Consider the following 17,562-nt stretch of genomic DNA (forward strand, 5'->3'; position numbering starts at 1 on the left):
GGGTTTGGCGTTTTTGGACGTCTCGAGAGTGTTTACCGCTGCTCAGGAGTGCCATGGTCACGCACCGCACAGACCGTTTGAGGCCTGACTTCCTGATTTTGGAGTTAGCTTCTCCCTCCAGTTTTTAAGTCCTTCCTCTTTATGGGGATTTTTTTTTTTTTAATTGTGTGGGAGTTACGCAGAAAAAGGCGTGTCTGCGATTCGTCCTCTAGCCCTGCAGGCGCCGCTGCCCTCATTTGGCTGGAGGCATCTCGCTCCGCACGCACCTGCCCCGGGTCCCGTGCACGCACAGCTGAAAGGCGTGAACTGACCTGCGGGGAAGCCTTCGCGCTTCTGTGCTGGGTGCTCCCTTCCCCTCCGGTGTTCTTTCACTTCATTTTCACAGCAACCTGATGAGCCAGGTGGAGCCTTCCCCACTTTACAGATGTGGAAACTGAGGTTAAAGTAATTTGGCCAAGATCGCTCAGCTAGTTGTAAAGCTTCCAGCAAACGCTGGAACAAGAGTTTGCCGGACTTTCTCAAAGGAGAGGTGTGAAACCACTAGCGGTTTCGCTGAAACAAGTCCCGAAATTTCCCTTCGTTGGCACCTAAATAGCCACTGGAAGCGAATTCTTTTTTTTTTTTAATTTTTTTTTCAACGTTTATTTATTTTTGGGACAGAGAGAGACAGAGCATGAACGGGGGAGGGGCAGAGAGAGAGGGAGACACAGAATCGGAAGCAGGCTCCAGGCTCTGAGCCATCAACCCAGAGCCCGATGCGGGGCTCGAACTCACGGACCGCGAGATCGTGACCTGGCTAAAGTCGGACGCTTAACCGACTGCGCCACCCAGGGGGAAGCGAATTCTTAAATGGTATTGAAACCCTTCAGGATCTGACTTTTCCGGACTGCACTCTCCCTTTCCAGCCAACCCACTCTGCACGTACGGATCCCTCTGTGGAAGCCCCTTCCTCAATCTGGCTAACTCCTCTTCCTGTGTCAGCTCAAAGCACACCTCACCACAGGTGTCTTCCTGGTACCTAAGGTCACCTCTGGCTTGCACTGGCCTAGGTGCTTCATGGCCATATCCTGCTCTGGTGCTGTCAATTATAGGTCTGCCCCACTTGCCTTCTTTCGGTTTTTCCAGAGTCTCCTGCACTGCCCGCTCTGACTAGCCCCAGTCCCCAGGTGCTGGGGAAGGCCAGTAGTCTCCCCCCCCCCCCACCCGCCCCCTTCATGCAGTTCATGGCAGATGGTAAGGAAGCAACTGCATTGCAGATGGTGGCGAGCAGAAGGCTTGTCTCTCATTCTGTGTTACATCCTTGAACCCAGGAACGATGCCCAGCCCAGGCCTGGCTCAAATTTGCCTTGCCTAGCAAATGAATGGTCAGTGCAGGTGTGTCTATAGCCCACACGGACATGCCACTGTGAGTACCTGTTACTCTGAGTCTGTTGTCCTTTCCTGTCGAAGCCAGGAGTGTGGAGGTGGGGAGGGGACCCTAGAGGCCCAACATTACTAACTCCTGGTGAGGTCTGGCGGCTAAGACCTGCTTTATAGTCTTCCAATGCCAATGTCCTCTCACAGCTGGGGGTGACTTGTACAAACCCTTCCTCACTGAAATTTTCCAGAGCCATTGTGTATCCTGATGCAGGATAAGGGTACCTCCCGGGGTCCCACAGCCTATGCTCCCATCATCCTTTTGAGGTGATCAAGGCACCCATCACACAGTGTTGCCATAAACTGGGTCAGGTTAATCTCTACATTCCCTTTAGAAGCTGGGAGCAGAATGGGATGTCCACAAGTGTTTGAGGGAGAAGCTGAAGGAGGGAAGGGGGGATCACCCCGGTGAGGGAGAGCACCAGTTCCGTGTGTTCCATCTCACCCTCCCCCAGACACCAGGTCGGGATCCCCAAGGCAGGGCCAGCTTTACTGGTTTCCCGTGTGGGGAGGGGTGAGGACTACAGCCTCCAGGGCAACTGGAAGTCCTCCGGTTCCAGCGGACTGAAGTGAGTGGCCTCCACGTTCTTGAGGTGTCTGCGTGCCAGGAACAGCGCGAGCTGCCGGCGCCGCCGCGGGCTCAGGTCCTGGCCCACGAGCCAGGGGAAGGCGAGCCCGTGAGGCCCCCAGTCCTTCTGCTCGTCCTCCTGCTCGTCCTCACGGCGCGCGCGGTAGGAGCGCAGCAGTGCTCGGCACCACTCATCATCCACGCGGTAGCGCGCGTAGAAGGTGGCCTCCTGTGCCAGGCTGCCGGCGCGCAGCCAGCGCGTCACCACCGCGAGGCCTTCGCGCGCCATCACGACCGGGTAGCGGTGCTGCAGAAGACGCAGCAGCAACTCGTTGCCGCGGTTGCCCTCCACGTCGCCGGACGGCAGGGGGCGCACGTGGCCCGAGGTGCTCACCACGTCGTCCAGCGTGCGCCGCAGCAGCAGGACCGGACCGGGGTAGCAGCACAGCTGCTCCGCCACGTTGAGGTTGAAGTGCTCGCGCACGGTGCGCACCACCAGCCCCTTCCAGCTGCGGGGCATGACCTTCAGGGCCAGCGGCACGAGGTCGTCGAAGGTGGCGTCGAGCACCAGCGCGCCCAGCTCCGGGTAGGTCATGGTGGCCCAGGTGGCCGTGAAGCCACCGATGGACCAGCCGTAGACCACCACGTGCGCGGGCGGGAAGCGCAGGCGGTGCAGCGCGTACTTGACCACCACGTCCACGGCGTTGGCGTCATGCTGAGGGAACGGCGCGCCCGTGCTGCCCCCGAAGCCCGGGTGGTTCCAGCCCAGCACCGAGTAGCCGGCCTCCAGTGGCGCCGACAGGCAGCCCATCTCATAGAAGCCGGCGTTGCCTTCGCAGCAGATGACGAGGCGCAGGCCGCGGCCGTGGCTGCCCGGGTGCTGGCGGCGATCCATGAACATGGTGTCGATCTCGTTGCCGTCGCGGGCCACCAGCTTGGCGCGCCGACCGCGGTAGCGCTCCACGAGGCGCTCTTGGCCCTGTTGCAGCAGCGGCAGGAGCGCGCGAGTCATCAGGAACATGGAGCCGGGGTACACGAGCCAGCGGCCCAGCGAGTGCGCCAGCGTGTAGCTGGCCAGCTGGCCCGGCAGCTCGCGGATCTGCTGCAGGAGGCACTGCGCCTGCCTGCGCGCCCCGCGCGGCGGCCGGCCGGGCGCGTCCCCGCCCAGCGCCGCGCCCCGCAGCAGCCACACGCCCGCCACGGCCGCGGCGCACGTCAGCGCGCGGGGACCGCCGCCACCCCCGCCGGCGGCGCGCACGTCATCCCAGCGGAAGTCCACCGGCCAGCTGCGGAAGTTGTAGGTGTAGTTGGCGGTCAGGTAGATCTTGAACACGTGCACCAGGGCCTTCACGAAGCAGACGACACACATGGGCGTCGAGGCTACCGGGCGCTCGGCGTGAGCCGTAACGCCCGGTCGCCAGGTCCGGGTCGCGGCGGGAGGCCCAGGCCCGGCCCGGCGGGCAGCTGCAGGGGCCAGCGCAGCGCGGGGCTGTCTTGGGACGTGCCTCCTCAGGGCTTGGCCCCAATGGCCTTTATGACCTGGGCCTCTCAGGGAGAGAGGAGGCGGCGCGGACCAGCTTTATGAGTCATTGTCGCTGGGGAAAGAGGCGACACCCTGTGATGGGCGCACAAAGGGTTCCAGGGCAGGGGCGCGCAGGGGGTGGGGGGTGGGTCTCGAGTTCTGCCCCGCCCCCAGGACCTCAGGCTTCGGCCCCTGCAACCCTGCGGCGACCACATCCTCCCCAGACCTTCCTCGGCCCGCACCCTCTCCAGGCCGAGTTCACCTGCCTTCCCTCACACCTAGAGCAGCACCCACCGCCCTCCGTAACCGAAAGCGGACAGACAGGCTGGAGACGGACAGCCTTAACCTCGTCCTAGTCAGGAGCGGAGGACCGGGGGGGGGGGTTGGGGTGGGTAGAGGGGTCTCAGTGAGACAAATGACGCGGGGCTTCCCATGGCCCTGAACTAAGGTGGCTGTGGCTCCCTTTCCCACGTCGTGAGGTACCCACATTGGTGGGGAGGGGAGGCAGCAGCCCGAAGAAGCAGCTCTGGTGACCAGGCTGTGTGACAGTTTGCAAAGACAAGAGAGCCTCCTGAAGAAGTCTGGGGGTGGCAGTTCCCTGCCCAGGCTTGTGCCAGGTAACCGCGCCCCCAGACCTCCCTGTGCGAGGCGGGGCAGCCCGGGAAATCCAGCTTGGGTTGTCACCCTAGGGGAGCGCAGAGTCTGCCCCGTGGGGCTTCTGGAGCAGCCCGGGCCCTGTCCTCCCCTTCACACCTTCCTTCTCAGGAAACGGGGTGAGCCCAGGCTGGAAACCCCCCACCTGTTCTGGATCCTGTTTCCACTGGTGCCAGCAGAGGCAGTGACCTCCAGGTGGGTCCTCCCTGGCCAGCGTTCCTCATTTTCAGCCCCTGGCCAAGCCACCTCCCCACTCCCCACTCCAGCCACCCCGCAAGCTGTACCTTCCTCTTTTCGGGAGGGCTCTGGCGGGTTCCCCTTTTCCTCCTGCACCGGAGAGGGCCAGCCCACCTAAGCGCAGAGGGGGCAGGATTAAAACCAGGCTCTGAGGGCCCACTCAACAGGGAATCTGGCAGACCCAGGCAGACACTTGGAGCCCGGCAGCCAGACCTGCCTCAGGGATCCCGGCGTTCTGGGAAGGGGGTTCCAGGCTCCGACAAGCCTTCTCTGCTCTCCTGCCCCGTGTATCTGGGCCCACTGCCAGCCCAGTCAGCTCCCACCGGGTTAGGGAAGCAGCGATAAAGACTGTTGGGGTCCTTAGGGTTGGGAAGAAAACTGAGTGAGGGAATTGGGAGGGCCGAATTGGGGGCTTCCGGGTAAAATACAGAACATCTAGTTAAATCTGAATTTCAGGTAAACGATAAATACTTTTTGAGTATAAGTGCGTGCTGATACTGCATGTGGCTTATTTCTATTACAAAATTGTTTCGCAGAAATTCAACTCTAATTGGATATCCTGCTTTTAGGTTTGTTTGTTATTTTTTGCTAAACCTGGCTATTCTACCCCTGGCGGCCCTCCCCCCAACCCGGTGAGATCCAGAGTTTCCTGACTATTCAGCTCATATCCCAGGTTGGGCTGCTCTGCTCATTGATCAGGTCCTGAGGACCAAGAGGGTGTCTCAGGGCCCCCTGGTGCGCCTGGACAAGGGGCCCCTCTTGCTCTCTCTACTCTGCAACCCCACCTCTTCCTTCGGTCCCGGGTGGCAGCCGCAGGGGCAGCTGGGAGACTGCCCCAGGAAGGAGCCCACAGGGTACCGCACCTGGGGTCAAGGAACGGGCATAGCTGTTGCCCATGGGGGTTGGTGGGCCTGGTCCTGAAATGTCCACCCTGGCCCTTTGGTTAGAAGTGGTGGTGGAAATTTTGGGGGAGAGTGGGGGCATTTACTTTTCCAGGAACCTCATTTGTAACCTCAGATGCTGTTTATCCTGGGGGTGGGGGGCGCGCAGACCCAGAGGCTCCAGGCTCATTTTGTGAGACCGCAGGAGTGACCCTCAACAGCAGAGTAGATGGCTTCGTTGTGTCCTCAGCCTGAATCCAGGCAAACACAGGGGTGCATCGAGAGTGTCCTGGAGGACTGTCCTCAGAGTATGTGAGATATACCCACATTTGATTTGATTGCCCAGGGAAAAATCGGGCTTGCGGGAAGGAGCTTGTTCTCCTGGGGACAGTGTCTCAGCTTGGTGAGCTCTGAGACTTGTACTTGGAAGCACAGACTGCCTCAGCCAGGCCCCACCTGCCCTTGGCTCCCCCCGCAACTCCAGAAGAGCAGGAAGGCCGGAGGGGGAGGTGGCTGTGGTGGAGGGGAGCAGAGGCTGGCTTCTGAGGGGCAAAGGTCAGTAGGCTGGAGCTCTTGGCCCCTTAGGGCTCTTACACTGTGCCTGGCCTGGCCCCTGACCCCACCAGCCCTGCCCCCCAGCCCCTGGGAGCCCAAGTGCCCCAGAACCACCAGCTCTGTTGAGACAGGAAAGCATGTGACAGGAAGGGAGACCTCCTCCTGCTGTCCCCTCTCCAGAAGAATCTCCCCCTCCCCTCCCATCTGCTCAGGGAAGGTGGGACTGTGACCCCTAAGGATCAGTTCTCAGTTCTAGGAGGCACCCCCCTCCTCACCCCCAGGGTCTTCCAGGCGGACATCTGAGCACACACCCCACCCCCACGGAGCCTGCTGGGCTCTATGACCTCTGGCCTTCACCCTACAGAGCTTTCCGCCCTCCCCCACCGAGGCAGTGCTCCCTCCCGGACAGTTCTGCTCTGCCTCCCTGGAGGCCCTGATTTATGCCGCAGGAGCAGACAGAGCCAACCTTGGAGAAAGAATGGAGGAAGAGAGAAAAAAACCAGTCCCAGAGGCTGCCGGGGTGGGGGCTGGGACACCCTGGCAGAGGGTGTCCAGCCAGTTGTGAGCTGACCACAGCAGCCCAGGGCTCCGGGAGCAGAGCCCGGGCCTTGGGAAAACTGAAGCCACCCTGGCGGGATAGGGAGCTGAGTCTGCACAAAGGCCTCTGCTCAGGAAATGGGGTGCAGGGAAGGTGGGGGGGGGCTCAGAGCCTGAGGACAGGAGGGGACGCTTCCTGGCGGATGCGGGGTCAAAGAAGGGGCGGAAATGGCCAAGACAGCTGCTGAACATCTGGAATCACAGAGACTTGCCCAGAGCCCTCAAGGATGGTGGGGTTGATGGGGAGCAGTGCACGCCCACGCCCTCCCCTTCCTGCCTCCCTGCAGGGCCAGTCTCTCGGTCTCCCCCCTCCCCCACTGTACCCCCCACCATCAGGGTAAAGTCTGGGTTGGGGTCAAGAGCCCAGCAGGCTGGTCTGATGGGGCCAAGTTCCCTGGAGCTCAGCCCCCCTGGGTGTTGCACAGCCTGTACCCTTCCTGCAGGTTCCGGCGTGTGGACAGTGCCTCCTGGCATCGTGCAGGCCATGGCCCCGCTCCTGGGATGGTCCCTGGGGCCCCATACCTGAACTTGGAAGGGGTCACCATATGCTTGGGGCCTAGTGTCACTTGTGGCTGGGAGTCCCTCAGAGCAGGGCCTCATCCTTTCCACCAGTGTGACAGCCGGCCGGGGGTTGATGGCACCAGCCGTTATGTACGTCCAAAACGTAAAGCAGGCTCACTGCAACCTGTGAGACAGGAGAGAAGAGAGTTAACTGTCCTTTCTCTGCACCTCCCTGCTGCCCAGAGATCCTGGCCCTGGTGTGTCTTGTACCCCTTTCCCCATTTGCGCACAAACACGCACAACGTACGGTCAGGACTAGGGTGGTAAGCGTGTCGTTAGCTTTTACAGAAATGGATGTGATGCGCGCGTTACCCAGCAGCTTGCCTCTGCCAGGAGCATCGCCTCGTGCCAGTAGCTGGTCAGAGGCGCAGTCCTCCGGGCGGGCGGGCGCCGACGCCCCAGTGGATGTCCCCTCTGCTGGCGGATATGTGGGTTTCCAGGCCTTTTGGTGCTGCAGCCGAGGCCGCCGTAGCCCCTTTGTCAAAGGATCCTTGCTTCCAGGCGCTTTCCCTACACCGTGATTCCTGAGGCGCCCGCCCGAATGGAAGGGGCAGGTGGTCAGGCTCCTCCTCTGAAAGCTTGTGCTAGCCTGTGAGTCTCGTGAGGGAGCTTGTCTCCACAGCAATTCGGGTCAGCTCCGTGCTCCCCGTATTTCTCGGCCCGCGTGTGTAAACTTAATGAATGTTGGCCGATCGGGACCTGCTGACCAGGCCGGCGCCAGAAGCCAGTCTGTACCTCTGGGGTTCCAGTCCGGCGGTTTGGTTTGCTTCTCGCCCTTTGGGGACCCCTCACCTGTGGGACCCACGTGCCCACAGCTCCCAAAGTGGCCAGATAGAAACTACGGCCTGGATCTCACACAGCCAGCCCTGGAGATTGAGCGGGATGGGGGTGAATGGAAAAGACGGGGGACCCTCCACCTGAGAGTTGAGTCTCAGGCTTTTGGGCGCCTTTTGCCTCGCCAGTGTGGGGCCCCGAAAACCCGCAACGGGGCGGGAAAAGGGCACAGCCCAGAGGGTCCGAAAGGGTGCCGAATCGGCGTCTCCTGGTACCAGCCCCTGTGGCGACTGTGACTCCACCAGGGACCCAGGTCCCTCGAGGGCACCGAGGTTGCCCTTCCTGTCTCCTCCAGGTCGTGGCAGCGTGACGTTTCTCACGAGGCAGCGAGGCGGCGGCGGCGTAAGGTGGAAGGTGTCTCTGAAGGCGCAGTGCGCACAGCGGCCCTTGGAGAGCGGAGGAGTCCGGCCCAGCGCTCTGTCACCCTCCTCCCGCCGCGCCCGAGGCTCCCCTCCGAGGGGCCGCGGTGCGTCCTTGCGTCAGCGCACAGCTGTTCCCCGAGTCCCGTCCCGGGTCGCCGGCGGTCACCCCCACGCAGGGAAAAGTGGGCGCAGGGGGGCTGGGGGCTGGGGCTTCCTCGCGCCCTGGGTGGAGACACAAGCAGAAAGGGTCCGCGGGGTCACTGTCAGCCGAGAGTCATGGTCCCGGGTGAGGAGCCCGGGGAGCCGGAGGGCACTGCCGGGAGGCCCGGTGGGCTGCTTTCCAGGGGCACAGCTCTCCCATTTGCCCCCGTGGGCGGGCTGAAAGCGAGCTTCTGCTGAGGCCCCAGGCCACGAGTGGGACATTTTCATGACCCTAGATCAGAGAAGTCACCCGTTCCCGCCCCCCGCCACGCCCCTACCATCCCCCCTTCCCGCACCCCCTCCCCCTCTCCCGACTCCCCTCCCCCACCCGGCGGCCACGGCTCTGGTCCCCGGAGACCCTGGCACCCTAGTGGAAGAGGAGTGGAGCTGTCTGGAGGAGGGGTGTGTGAGGGGAGGCCGGCCCAGAGGGGTGCAGGACCCCGCAAGACCACCACGAGTCCCCCTCTGCCTTGTGGCGCACGGCTGGGGGAGGGGCTGTTCTTGGGCCACACCGCCAGCACCCCCGGAGCTTGCCTGAGCGGATCTAGGTTACAGCCCTCTCGGCTCCTTCTAAGTCTCTTGCGCAGATTAAAAACGGCAACTGTCCCGGAGCTGACCCCAGGGGACCCTGAAAGTTTCCTCTCCCCTCCCACCCCCCTTGCTCAAGGCACTCTCTGTTCTCAGCGTCTGCTGAACTCTGGGCGGTTGCTCTGAGGCTGTCACTCGCCCACCCCTCTTACCCCGCTGTTCCCTGGGGAGCTGGCATGAAGTCAAGCCCACCTCTGTGGTGGGCCGGCCCAGACAGGCAGTCCTGTCTTGCCTCTGTCCCCTCCCCTCCAGGCTGTCCCTGCTTCAGGCAGAAAAGTGGGGAGAGAAGGGACCACATGAAGGGGAGACAGGGAAGCCTGCTGGCCCCTGCCTCACCCAGCCAGGTGCCCCCACCTTGGTTTCTGTGGTTTCTCTAATGGGGTCTGCACTCGAGTGACCCCACCTGGACCCTCACACTCTATACAGACTTGAAGGCATCACGGCCCCAGGCGGCCCCGGTCCCAGGACAGGGCCCACCCAGGAAGGCAGCGGGCGGGAAGGATGAAGAAGCAGAGAAAGCCCCGTTATCCCCCTTTCCTGTCCCCCACCCTCCCCTGGGGAGCAGCCCTAACCACAGGGCTGCCCACCCCAGCTGCTTTGAAGCTGCCGAGGGCAGGACCCAGCCGCCAGGGTTCGTGTGCCGGCCCGCCCCTCCGGCTGCGTGGGAGCCAGGGAGTGACCACAGGGCCGCCAGTGGCCTTTGAAGTGATGAGGCCCGGCCCCAGGAAGTGGGCAGTAGCCCACCCAGGCCCTGGGCCAACCCCGCCCAAGGGCTCAAGCCCCTGCCCACTGGGCTGAGAGCCCTGGCCGGGAGCCCAGGCTGGGAACTCGGGCCCCAGCCGTCTCCAGGAGCTAGGCACCTTGCTTGCCCAGGTGCAAGCCCGCCTCAGGGACTTATTGGGGGGCAAGGAAGGAAGAGGCTGCCTCCCTGGCCTCTGGGGCCCAACCCCAGGCCCAGTTTCACCCAGGCTCCCATGGGGGGGGGGGGAGCCAGTGGGGCCAGGAATTGGTCCCTCTCCCTCAGCTAAAAATAGCGGGCCTCAGGCTTTGTGGAAAGCCCCTGGGGCGGGGGAGGAAGGAGCAGGGCTGCTGGGCTGGGCCCTGGGGAGCCAGGCTAGGCAGGAAATGCCCTGGTGCACTATCCCCCACCCCCACGCAAAGCCTCCTGTCAGCAGGCACAGACCCCTGGAAAGTCCCAAGTGGTGCTTTCACACCTACGCGGGGCAGGAATCTTCTGGGTCCCTCAAGCGAGGCCTCACATGCTAGGGTGGGCTCCTCTTACGTGGCTGAGATGTCCCTTTGGGGCCTGGGCTGACCTCCTGCCATGGGCACCAGGAGGCCGGATGAAGGCTGTTCTTTCTCTGGGTCAGTCTCCGCACCTGGTGATGACCCGAACCACCCCACCTTCTAATCCCTCCCTGTCACCACTCCCCACAAGGACCACTCATTCCGTAGATATTCCCTGAGGACATGCTGCGCTGGTCCTGCCAAACAGAGCTGCGCACGGCCCTCGGTGCATCCCTGCCCCCAGGGTGCTTGCTGGGCACAGATAAAGGTTTAACCGAAAGGAGGGCTTCTCAAGGAGCAAACATCCAGTGGCGGTCAACCCGGAAGGGGGAGAGCAGGACAGGCCAGGAGGTGAGACCAGGAAGATGGGTAGGCATTAGCTCTTGAAGTAGAGTGTTCCGTAAGGGCCTGACCTGGGAGAGACCCCGGGGCTGAGGGAATTTGGCATCTTAGAGGAGTAAGACAAGACCACTCTGGCTGGGACCTGGCCCACGGTGGTGAGGGTGGAATAGGAATGAGGCCAGGGATGGGAGCAGGTAGGTATAGGGCAAGGGTTTTGAAAGGAAGCCACTTCTCAGAAGCCACCGAAGGATTCTCAGCAAGAAAGCTCCAGAAATGACCTCACTTTGCATTTCAGAGAGGTCACTGCTTGGCGGAGGAAGAGCTGGGGAAGGGGTGGTGACAACGTTGGAGGGAAGGCGAGGGGCTGTGAGGGCCAGTGCAGGTGTCTGTAGTTTCTGAGGAGTGGGACCAGGCAGTATCGAATGGCCCCTGGAGGGACACGGTGGGACCAGAAGCGTCGAGTGTCCACCCAGGTCCGGCTTTCCGGTGGCACCTGTCTCCCGGGGTGGGGGTGGGGGGAATAGGGATTGTCCCAGCAGTGAGCATCACCTGAGGTGTTGACGAGGAGAAAAAGTGGGTGGGTGGGGTTCTTCCAGATGATGCCAGAAGAGTATAGAAAATGCTAACGCTTCTGGTGTTTTCAAGAGAAAATACAAAATCCAAACTTGATGAGAAGGAAGCCAGAGGGAGGGAAGCCTGAGTCTTCAGGAGAAAGGAGGGCTGTTCTTGGAGTGAGGGGCTTTGTGAGGTGTCACAGCTGTGTGGCAAGCTGGGGATGTGGCCGCAGAGGGAGGAGGCCAGAACCAGTCGTTTCAGGGTGGGTGTGGGCTTCTTTGACCCCTTGCTCCAAGGTGTGACTCCGGGAGTGGCTGACTCGAGATCTTTGGAGGTGAGGAGGCAGAGGAGGCATTTGAAGAGAGACCCCCACGACATCTCCCCAGGTGAGTTTAGCATGTTGGTCCCTGACATCTCTGAAGAGGGGCAAAGGAGGTGTTTCTAGTCGTCGCTGGCACAGGGGCCACTTCTCCCATCATCCCCTCTGTTGCCTTTGGCTCCATCATTGCTTCCTTGACACGGTCACCAAAACCCCCATGGTAGGTGCCACCATCACTCACTCACCAGCACACAGACATCTGTTAAGAATGTGCTCTTCGCAAGGAGTTGTGCTGGGCCCTGGTCGTGTCAACGACCAACGCAGGTGAGGTCTCCACCCCTTGGGGAGCTCACAGTCTGTGGGGCACCCTGAAAACAAACACATGAACAGATTTAGGAGACGAGAAGTGGAATGACCCAGCAACCCCACTCTTCGGTATTTACCCGAAAGAAATGAAACGTGCTCACACAAAGGGTTGTGCTCACGTGTTCCTAGAGGCACTGTTCATGATGTCCCCAAACCAGAACAACTCAAATGTCCGTCAGCTGGAGAGTGGGTAAGCAAACTATGCTCTGTCTCTACAATGGAAGGAACCGGAGTGAACTGCTGATTCACACAGAATGAATCTCAAAAGCAACAATGCTTTTTGAGTGAAAGAAGCCATATGCAGAGGCCCATGTACTGTATGATTTGGCTTTACGTGAAATCCTAGAAAAGACAGAACTATAGTGACAGGAAGCAGATCGCTGGCCGGCTGGGCCAGAGGGTTGAGAATGGATGCTGGGAGGTAGAGGGGACTTTTTCGGGTGATGGGAATGTTCTACATCATGACAGTGGGGGTGGGTACATGACTACTCATTTGTCAAAGCTCGTCAAATTGCACTCTTGAACTTAGTGAATATCAGTGTATGTAAATTATACTTTAATAAAGCTTAATTAAAAAATTTTTTTAACGTTTATTCATTATTGAGAGACAGAGAGACACAGAGCATGAGCAGAGGAGGGGTAGAGAGAGGGGGAGACACAGAATCCGAAGCAGGCTTCAGGTTCCGAGCTGTCAGCACAGAGCCCAACTCGGGGCTTGAACTCACAAACCGAGAGATCATGACCTGAGCTGAAGTCAGTCGCCCAACCAGCTGAACCACCCAGGCGCCCCAATAAAGCTTAATTTTTGAAAAGACGTGAAGACTGTGAGTGTCAAGGAAGGCGGTGACAGAGGAGCTGAGGCTGGGAGGTGGTGGGGACTGGTTTTGGAGGTGTCCTTTCTCTGGGCGGGGCACTTGGGAGTGGAAGAGGTGGGTCATGTGGTATCTCTATGCTTAACATCCCACTGGATAATTTTAACTCTTAGGTAAACAGAGGCAAATCTAGATGCAAGCTGTGTGTTGAGATAATTCACTTTTATAGGCTGTTTTTAGATGAGACATCACTTCCTGCTCAGGTAACTAGAATAGCCTGGCCGAAGCTGTGTGGAATGGCCAGCAGGCACTTGTATTGGGGGTTAGGCTGAAGCAGGAGGCTGGTATGTGGGGGTGGGGGTGGGGAGGGGGGGGTGGGGAGACTCGCCAGGCCTCCCCCAACAGGTGGGGGTGTTCTGGTCTGGGTTCACCACTGGACCACAGGCAAAGCCCAGGGCGTCTCCCAGGAGAATGGCCTGCCTCATGGTCCTGGCAGCCTGGGTGTGGTAATGGCAGGAAGTCCTCTGATCTACTGCCCTCAAGCCCCTCCAGGGACGCTCATCTCCCAGACCGGCGAGCAAACCGTCAGCCAATCTCAGCCCAGGGTGTCCACTCAAAGACCAGGCTGTGCTGCTGCCCCCAGGAGACGGGGTGTGCGAGAGCAAGGGGTCTCCCCGGCCTTCACCCTGGCTAGACTGTCCCTGGGGTTCCCGTCCCCGCAAGGAAAGGTCAGGGCCAGGCTGAGGCCTCTGCTCTAGGGCCGTGGGCCCCAGGGTTCACCTGGAGGAGCCGGCTCCTGAGTAGGAAGTGGAGGCAAACCTATAAACGTGGAGGTCCCCCCATTGCAGGGGACAGGAACCACCTGGCTCTGCTGGTCTCTCGCATGCTCCCCGCGGCTCCCTGAGGATGGCCCCGAGGGCCGATGCCACCCTGGGTGGGCATGTGGGCCGTTCTGCCTCCTGGCTGGCCATGGTGGGGCCTGGGCAGGGGGCCGGGGGGTTTCATCGGTACAGGCCCCGCTAGTCTTGGCGTCGCTGTTTGAAGTAACTTGGACTGGCTATCAGGACACTGGCCAATCTTGGAACTGGTGAGCCCCGGGACCCAGTGACCTTTTCCCCCTGTGGCCTTGACTGGGGCTGGGAACCTCCGGCCTGGCGTCCTGTGTCCTGCCAAGAGGATGTCCTGTCCTCGGGCCAACTCCCCGCCCTCCCCCATCCCTCTGGGGCCTCTATCGGTGGAGGTGGGGGTGTGGGTGGAAGGGAGTTGGAAGTCAGCCGGCCGCCCCCGCCGTGGGGTCCTGAGCCCCGTCTCTCCCAGCTCCCTCCTCCCCCTGGACTGGGTCACAGGGACAGAGGCCCTCAGCCCGGCACCTGGGGTTTTCCCAGGACCTGACTCCGGTTCCCCCAGCAGGACAGGGGTGGGGGTAGCTGCTCTACGAAACAAAGGCTGGGAGAGGAGAGAGGAAGTAGGGAACAGGGAAAAGGAAGGGGAAGGGGCTGAGCACACTCGAGGCCACCTCTCCAGGCGCTGCCTCCCCCATCCCTCTCTCCGGTTTCCTGCCCTGAGCCTGTGCTCGCGCGCTGGGGAGGAAGTGAGGGAAGAAGGGCACGAACCAGCTCAGTTCCAACCACCCTCACAGCCTGCCTCACCATGAGGGAGAGTGAGGCCGCGAGTGGGGAGTCTCGGGTGGAAAGGTGTAAGAGGCTCCGGGAGCTCAGCCCCAGTGGGCTGCAGGACGATGGGGGCCGGTACTTGGGGAGCAGGGGAGAGAGCAGGCTGAGCACCCCCACCTGCAGGCACCTCCTGGGCCTGGGTCTTACGGCTGTGACCCCAGGGTCCTCCCTGCACCCCCAGCTGGTGGCCTCTGGGCACCTGCGCTTCTACCCACTCACGTGTGTCCAACCTAGTGCGCGGGTGCGAATACGCGCGTGCGTACATCTATAGGTGCGTGTATGCGCGCGCGTATGTGCGCGTCGGTGCGTGCGCTGGTGCGTGGGTGCGCGTGCTCACGTGCGCGCGCATGCGCTTGTACGTGAATGCGCATGTGCGTACATCTGCGTGTGCATGTGCGTGCGCTCGTGCGTGGGCGCGCGCGCACGTGCTGGTGGTGGGTGTTCGAGGGCGTGCACGTACGTGCCTGTGCCTCCAGGTTGGTTAGGTTCGTGTGGAGTCGAGTGGATGTATGTCTACGTGGATCTGCGTGTGTGCCCTGAGTCTCTGTGCATCTGATATGTTTCCGAGCAGGTCCCCGGGCCTTGCATGTGTGCACACGTATGCACTCATGTGTTTGAGTCTGCGTCCTGAGCATGCGTCCGACTGTATGCGTGTCTGTGTGGCCTCCGTGGACATCTTGTTTGCGGGGTGGAATGCTGTTTCCCTCTAAGGTTGAGAAGGACCCGTCCTCCGCAGAAAGCCTGGCCCCGGGGAGGAGCGGGGGGCAGGAAGGCAGCTGTTAGGCTCTCTCTGCTGCCCTCCCCCCCCCACCCCTGCCCTGACCGGGGGCTCCGTCCACCTTCAGCACAAGCAGCTCAGCTGAGTTAAAAATAGCCCCAGGGCCTCTGGAAGCGGAAGGGGTAGAGGCACCCGCGGCAGCAGGAGGGAGGAGGCCTGGAGGCACCCCTGGCCCAGCAGGCCGCGGGCGGGTGGAGGCCGTACCAGCATTCCAAGGCCAGCTGGTCAGGCTCCAGCAGGGTGGGCCCCACATCCGCCTGGCCCCACCTGTAAGGCTGCAGGACCCCCACCCTGTGTGGTTACTCTGGGCCCTGTTCTTGTGAAAGAGCCTGGCCTGAGCCCAGCTCTGAGCCTCAGTCCCCAGGGGGGAGGAAGCGCCCCCCCCCCCCCCCCCCGTCCCCCAGTGATGCCCCAGGGGCCGCCCTCACCTGTCTTCTCAGCTCCCTCCTTGGAGGGTCCCTGGAGCCTTCCAGGCCCTGGTGGGATGCGGGACAGGGCGGAGGGTCCCAGGGAACGCTCCTTTGTCAGGGAGGGGTCAGTGGAGAGATTTGGGGGTTGTTTTGTATAACTTTTTATTGAAATACCACATGCATCCAGAAAAGTGCACATACTTTAAGTGTGTGGCTGAATGAATTTTCATAAACGGAATGCATCTTGTCGCCAGCACCCAAGTCAAGAAAACAGGACATTGCAGCCCCAGGGGGGCCTCCTGGGCCCACACCCCAAAGGTCATCCTACGTGACCCTGTTGGCAGCACTGGTCCCCACCAGTGTCACGGGAACCCCTCCGCTCCACTCTCGATGACACCGGTGTGGTGTCCGCAGAGGGGCCTGGAGTCGACGGTGGCTCCACTGTGAGACGGGCCCTATTTTATTTGCCTCCTCTACTGCTGAGGGACATCTGGGTTTTTCCACTTGGGGGTATTACAAATAGGGTGGCTTTGAACATTCTGGTACGTGGTTTTTGGTGAACCTGATGAACAGGTCCCACCGGACCCCCCAGGAGTGGGATTGTAGTTTAAACCCGGCACAAATCCCTCTGAGGATCTGATGGGTGTGCTATGGACACTCTCCCAGAAACGCTAGCGTTTGCTTAGGATTTCCGGGAGTCCTGTTCCCCGCCCCACCCCTGGGTTCCGGAAACTCGAACCCCGGCTTCTCCAGCCCCAGCGTCAGTTTGTCCTTAGCCAGCCTAGGTCTTGGGCTAGGGCCCCCCAGGAGGGATGGGCAGCCCCCGTGCGCCCTCCAGCAGCCAGGCACGCCCAGAGGAGGCGCTCCATCCTGGAGGCCCACCCTTCCTTCCTCAGGAAAACCTGTGGTCTGATAAGGCCTCCAGGCTCTGGTTCTCAAAACCACCCCGGCACTCGGACCCCCCAGGGGAGGAGGGACCAGAGCCCCAGGCAGCCTGTGGCAGCTGGGGTGGGGACCTGGTTCTGGGCACTCCACAACCACTCCTGCACGACAGGTCCTCCCCTCGCGGCGGCCAGGTCGGCGGGCTGTGTGGCACAGGTGGCTGGCCAGGTAGGGCAGGGCAGCTCCTCTCAGCAGCCCTGCCCCCCTCCCCCCCTCCCCGCCTCCCGGGGCAGGGTGGTCCTTCATTCAAGGCTTTGGCCAAGCTCTCACCCCCCACTGCAGCCCCTCAGCCTGGGCTTTTCCTCCCACCCTACCCGAGGGTGGGCAGGGGGCCCAGAGGAGGAATGCTTGCACCCAGTTCTCCCTCACTGCCCGGCAATGGCCCAAGCAACCCCCTTTCCTCCAACGTGGCCTCTTCCCAGGGTCTGTGAGCCCCGGGGCTTCCGCTGGCATCGCAGGACCACTCCAGGCCAAATCCCAGCGGGAAAGGGGTGCCCACACAGCATCCTAGGCTCACAACCGCGGCAGTCGGCCTCAGAGCCCAGGCTCAGCTGCCCCCACCTGTGCCCTTCCTTGCACCCACCTGGCTCTGGTGTTTGCTAAGCTCCTGTGTAACGAGCTGTCAAGCAAGACGGCATCTCCTGGGGCCCCTGTCCCGTCTTGCTCAGCCCACTCGGCCCTACCCGGTCGGTTCTTGAGGCGTAGACTGATGCTCAGGGGAGTAAGTCACTTACCCCAAATCACACAGCTGTGGTGACCCCCAACCTGGCCCGGCTGGCCCCAGAGCCCTCAGGCCCTAGGACATAAAGGGAAACCCACACGGCCCTGCGCTCGTGGAGCACAGACAGAAAGTGCAGCCAGTAGGCCAGAGGCAGGGCTTCGTGTGGGTGGGGTCTTCCGCCTGAGGGAGAGGGAAGGGCTGTCTGACCTCAGCAGAGTGGGGAGCGGGTCCTCAGGGATGGCTGGGAACCGCGAGGTGGGAAGGAGCAGGTCCGGTTGGGGGCAGAGTGGGTGCAGTAGCCCTGGGGCAGGCCACAAGTAAGTGGTTGGTGCACGTGCAGGCTGGGCAGTTGGCCTGTGGACCGGTGGGGGCAGCTCAAGC

General features: G+C 61.6%; 1 protein-coding gene and 1 long non-coding RNA gene across 3 annotated transcripts; both read right to left on the bottom strand.

Annotated features, from left to right (window-relative positions):
- Window positions 1–1,888: 1,888 nt before the first annotated feature.
- Window positions 1,889–5,883, bottom strand: ABHD16B (abhydrolase domain containing 16B). The gene has a single exon (XM_047068959.1). It carries the CDS (start codon window positions 3,351–3,353, stop codon window positions 1,938–1,940), a length of 1,416 nt encoding a protein of 471 aa, XP_046924915.1. The 5' UTR covers window positions 3,354–5,883; the 3' UTR covers window positions 1,889–1,937.
- Window positions 5,884–7,164: 1,281 nt separating this feature from the next.
- Window positions 7,165–17,296, bottom strand: LOC124503726 (uncharacterized). 2 transcript variants are annotated; one of them, XR_006960252.1, is made up of 3 exons: window positions 17,195–17,296; window positions 11,725–11,847; window positions 7,165–8,409 (listed from the first exon to the last, which is right to left on the bottom strand). It is a non-coding gene; the product is annotated as an uncharacterized LOC124503726 (long non-coding RNA). The 2 variants fall into 2 exon arrangements; XR_006960251.1 differs by having other exon boundaries at window positions 11,155–11,847.
- Window positions 17,297–17,562: the final 266 nt, after the last annotated feature.

This window comes from Lynx rufus, unplaced genomic scaffold (assembly GCF_022079265.1).
Source record: "Lynx rufus isolate CCGP_SWC_20201006 ecotype Redwood Valley unplaced genomic scaffold, mLynRuf1.p SCAF_8, whole genome shotgun sequence".
Lineage (NCBI taxonomy): Eukaryota > Metazoa > Chordata > Mammalia > Carnivora > Felidae > Lynx > Lynx rufus.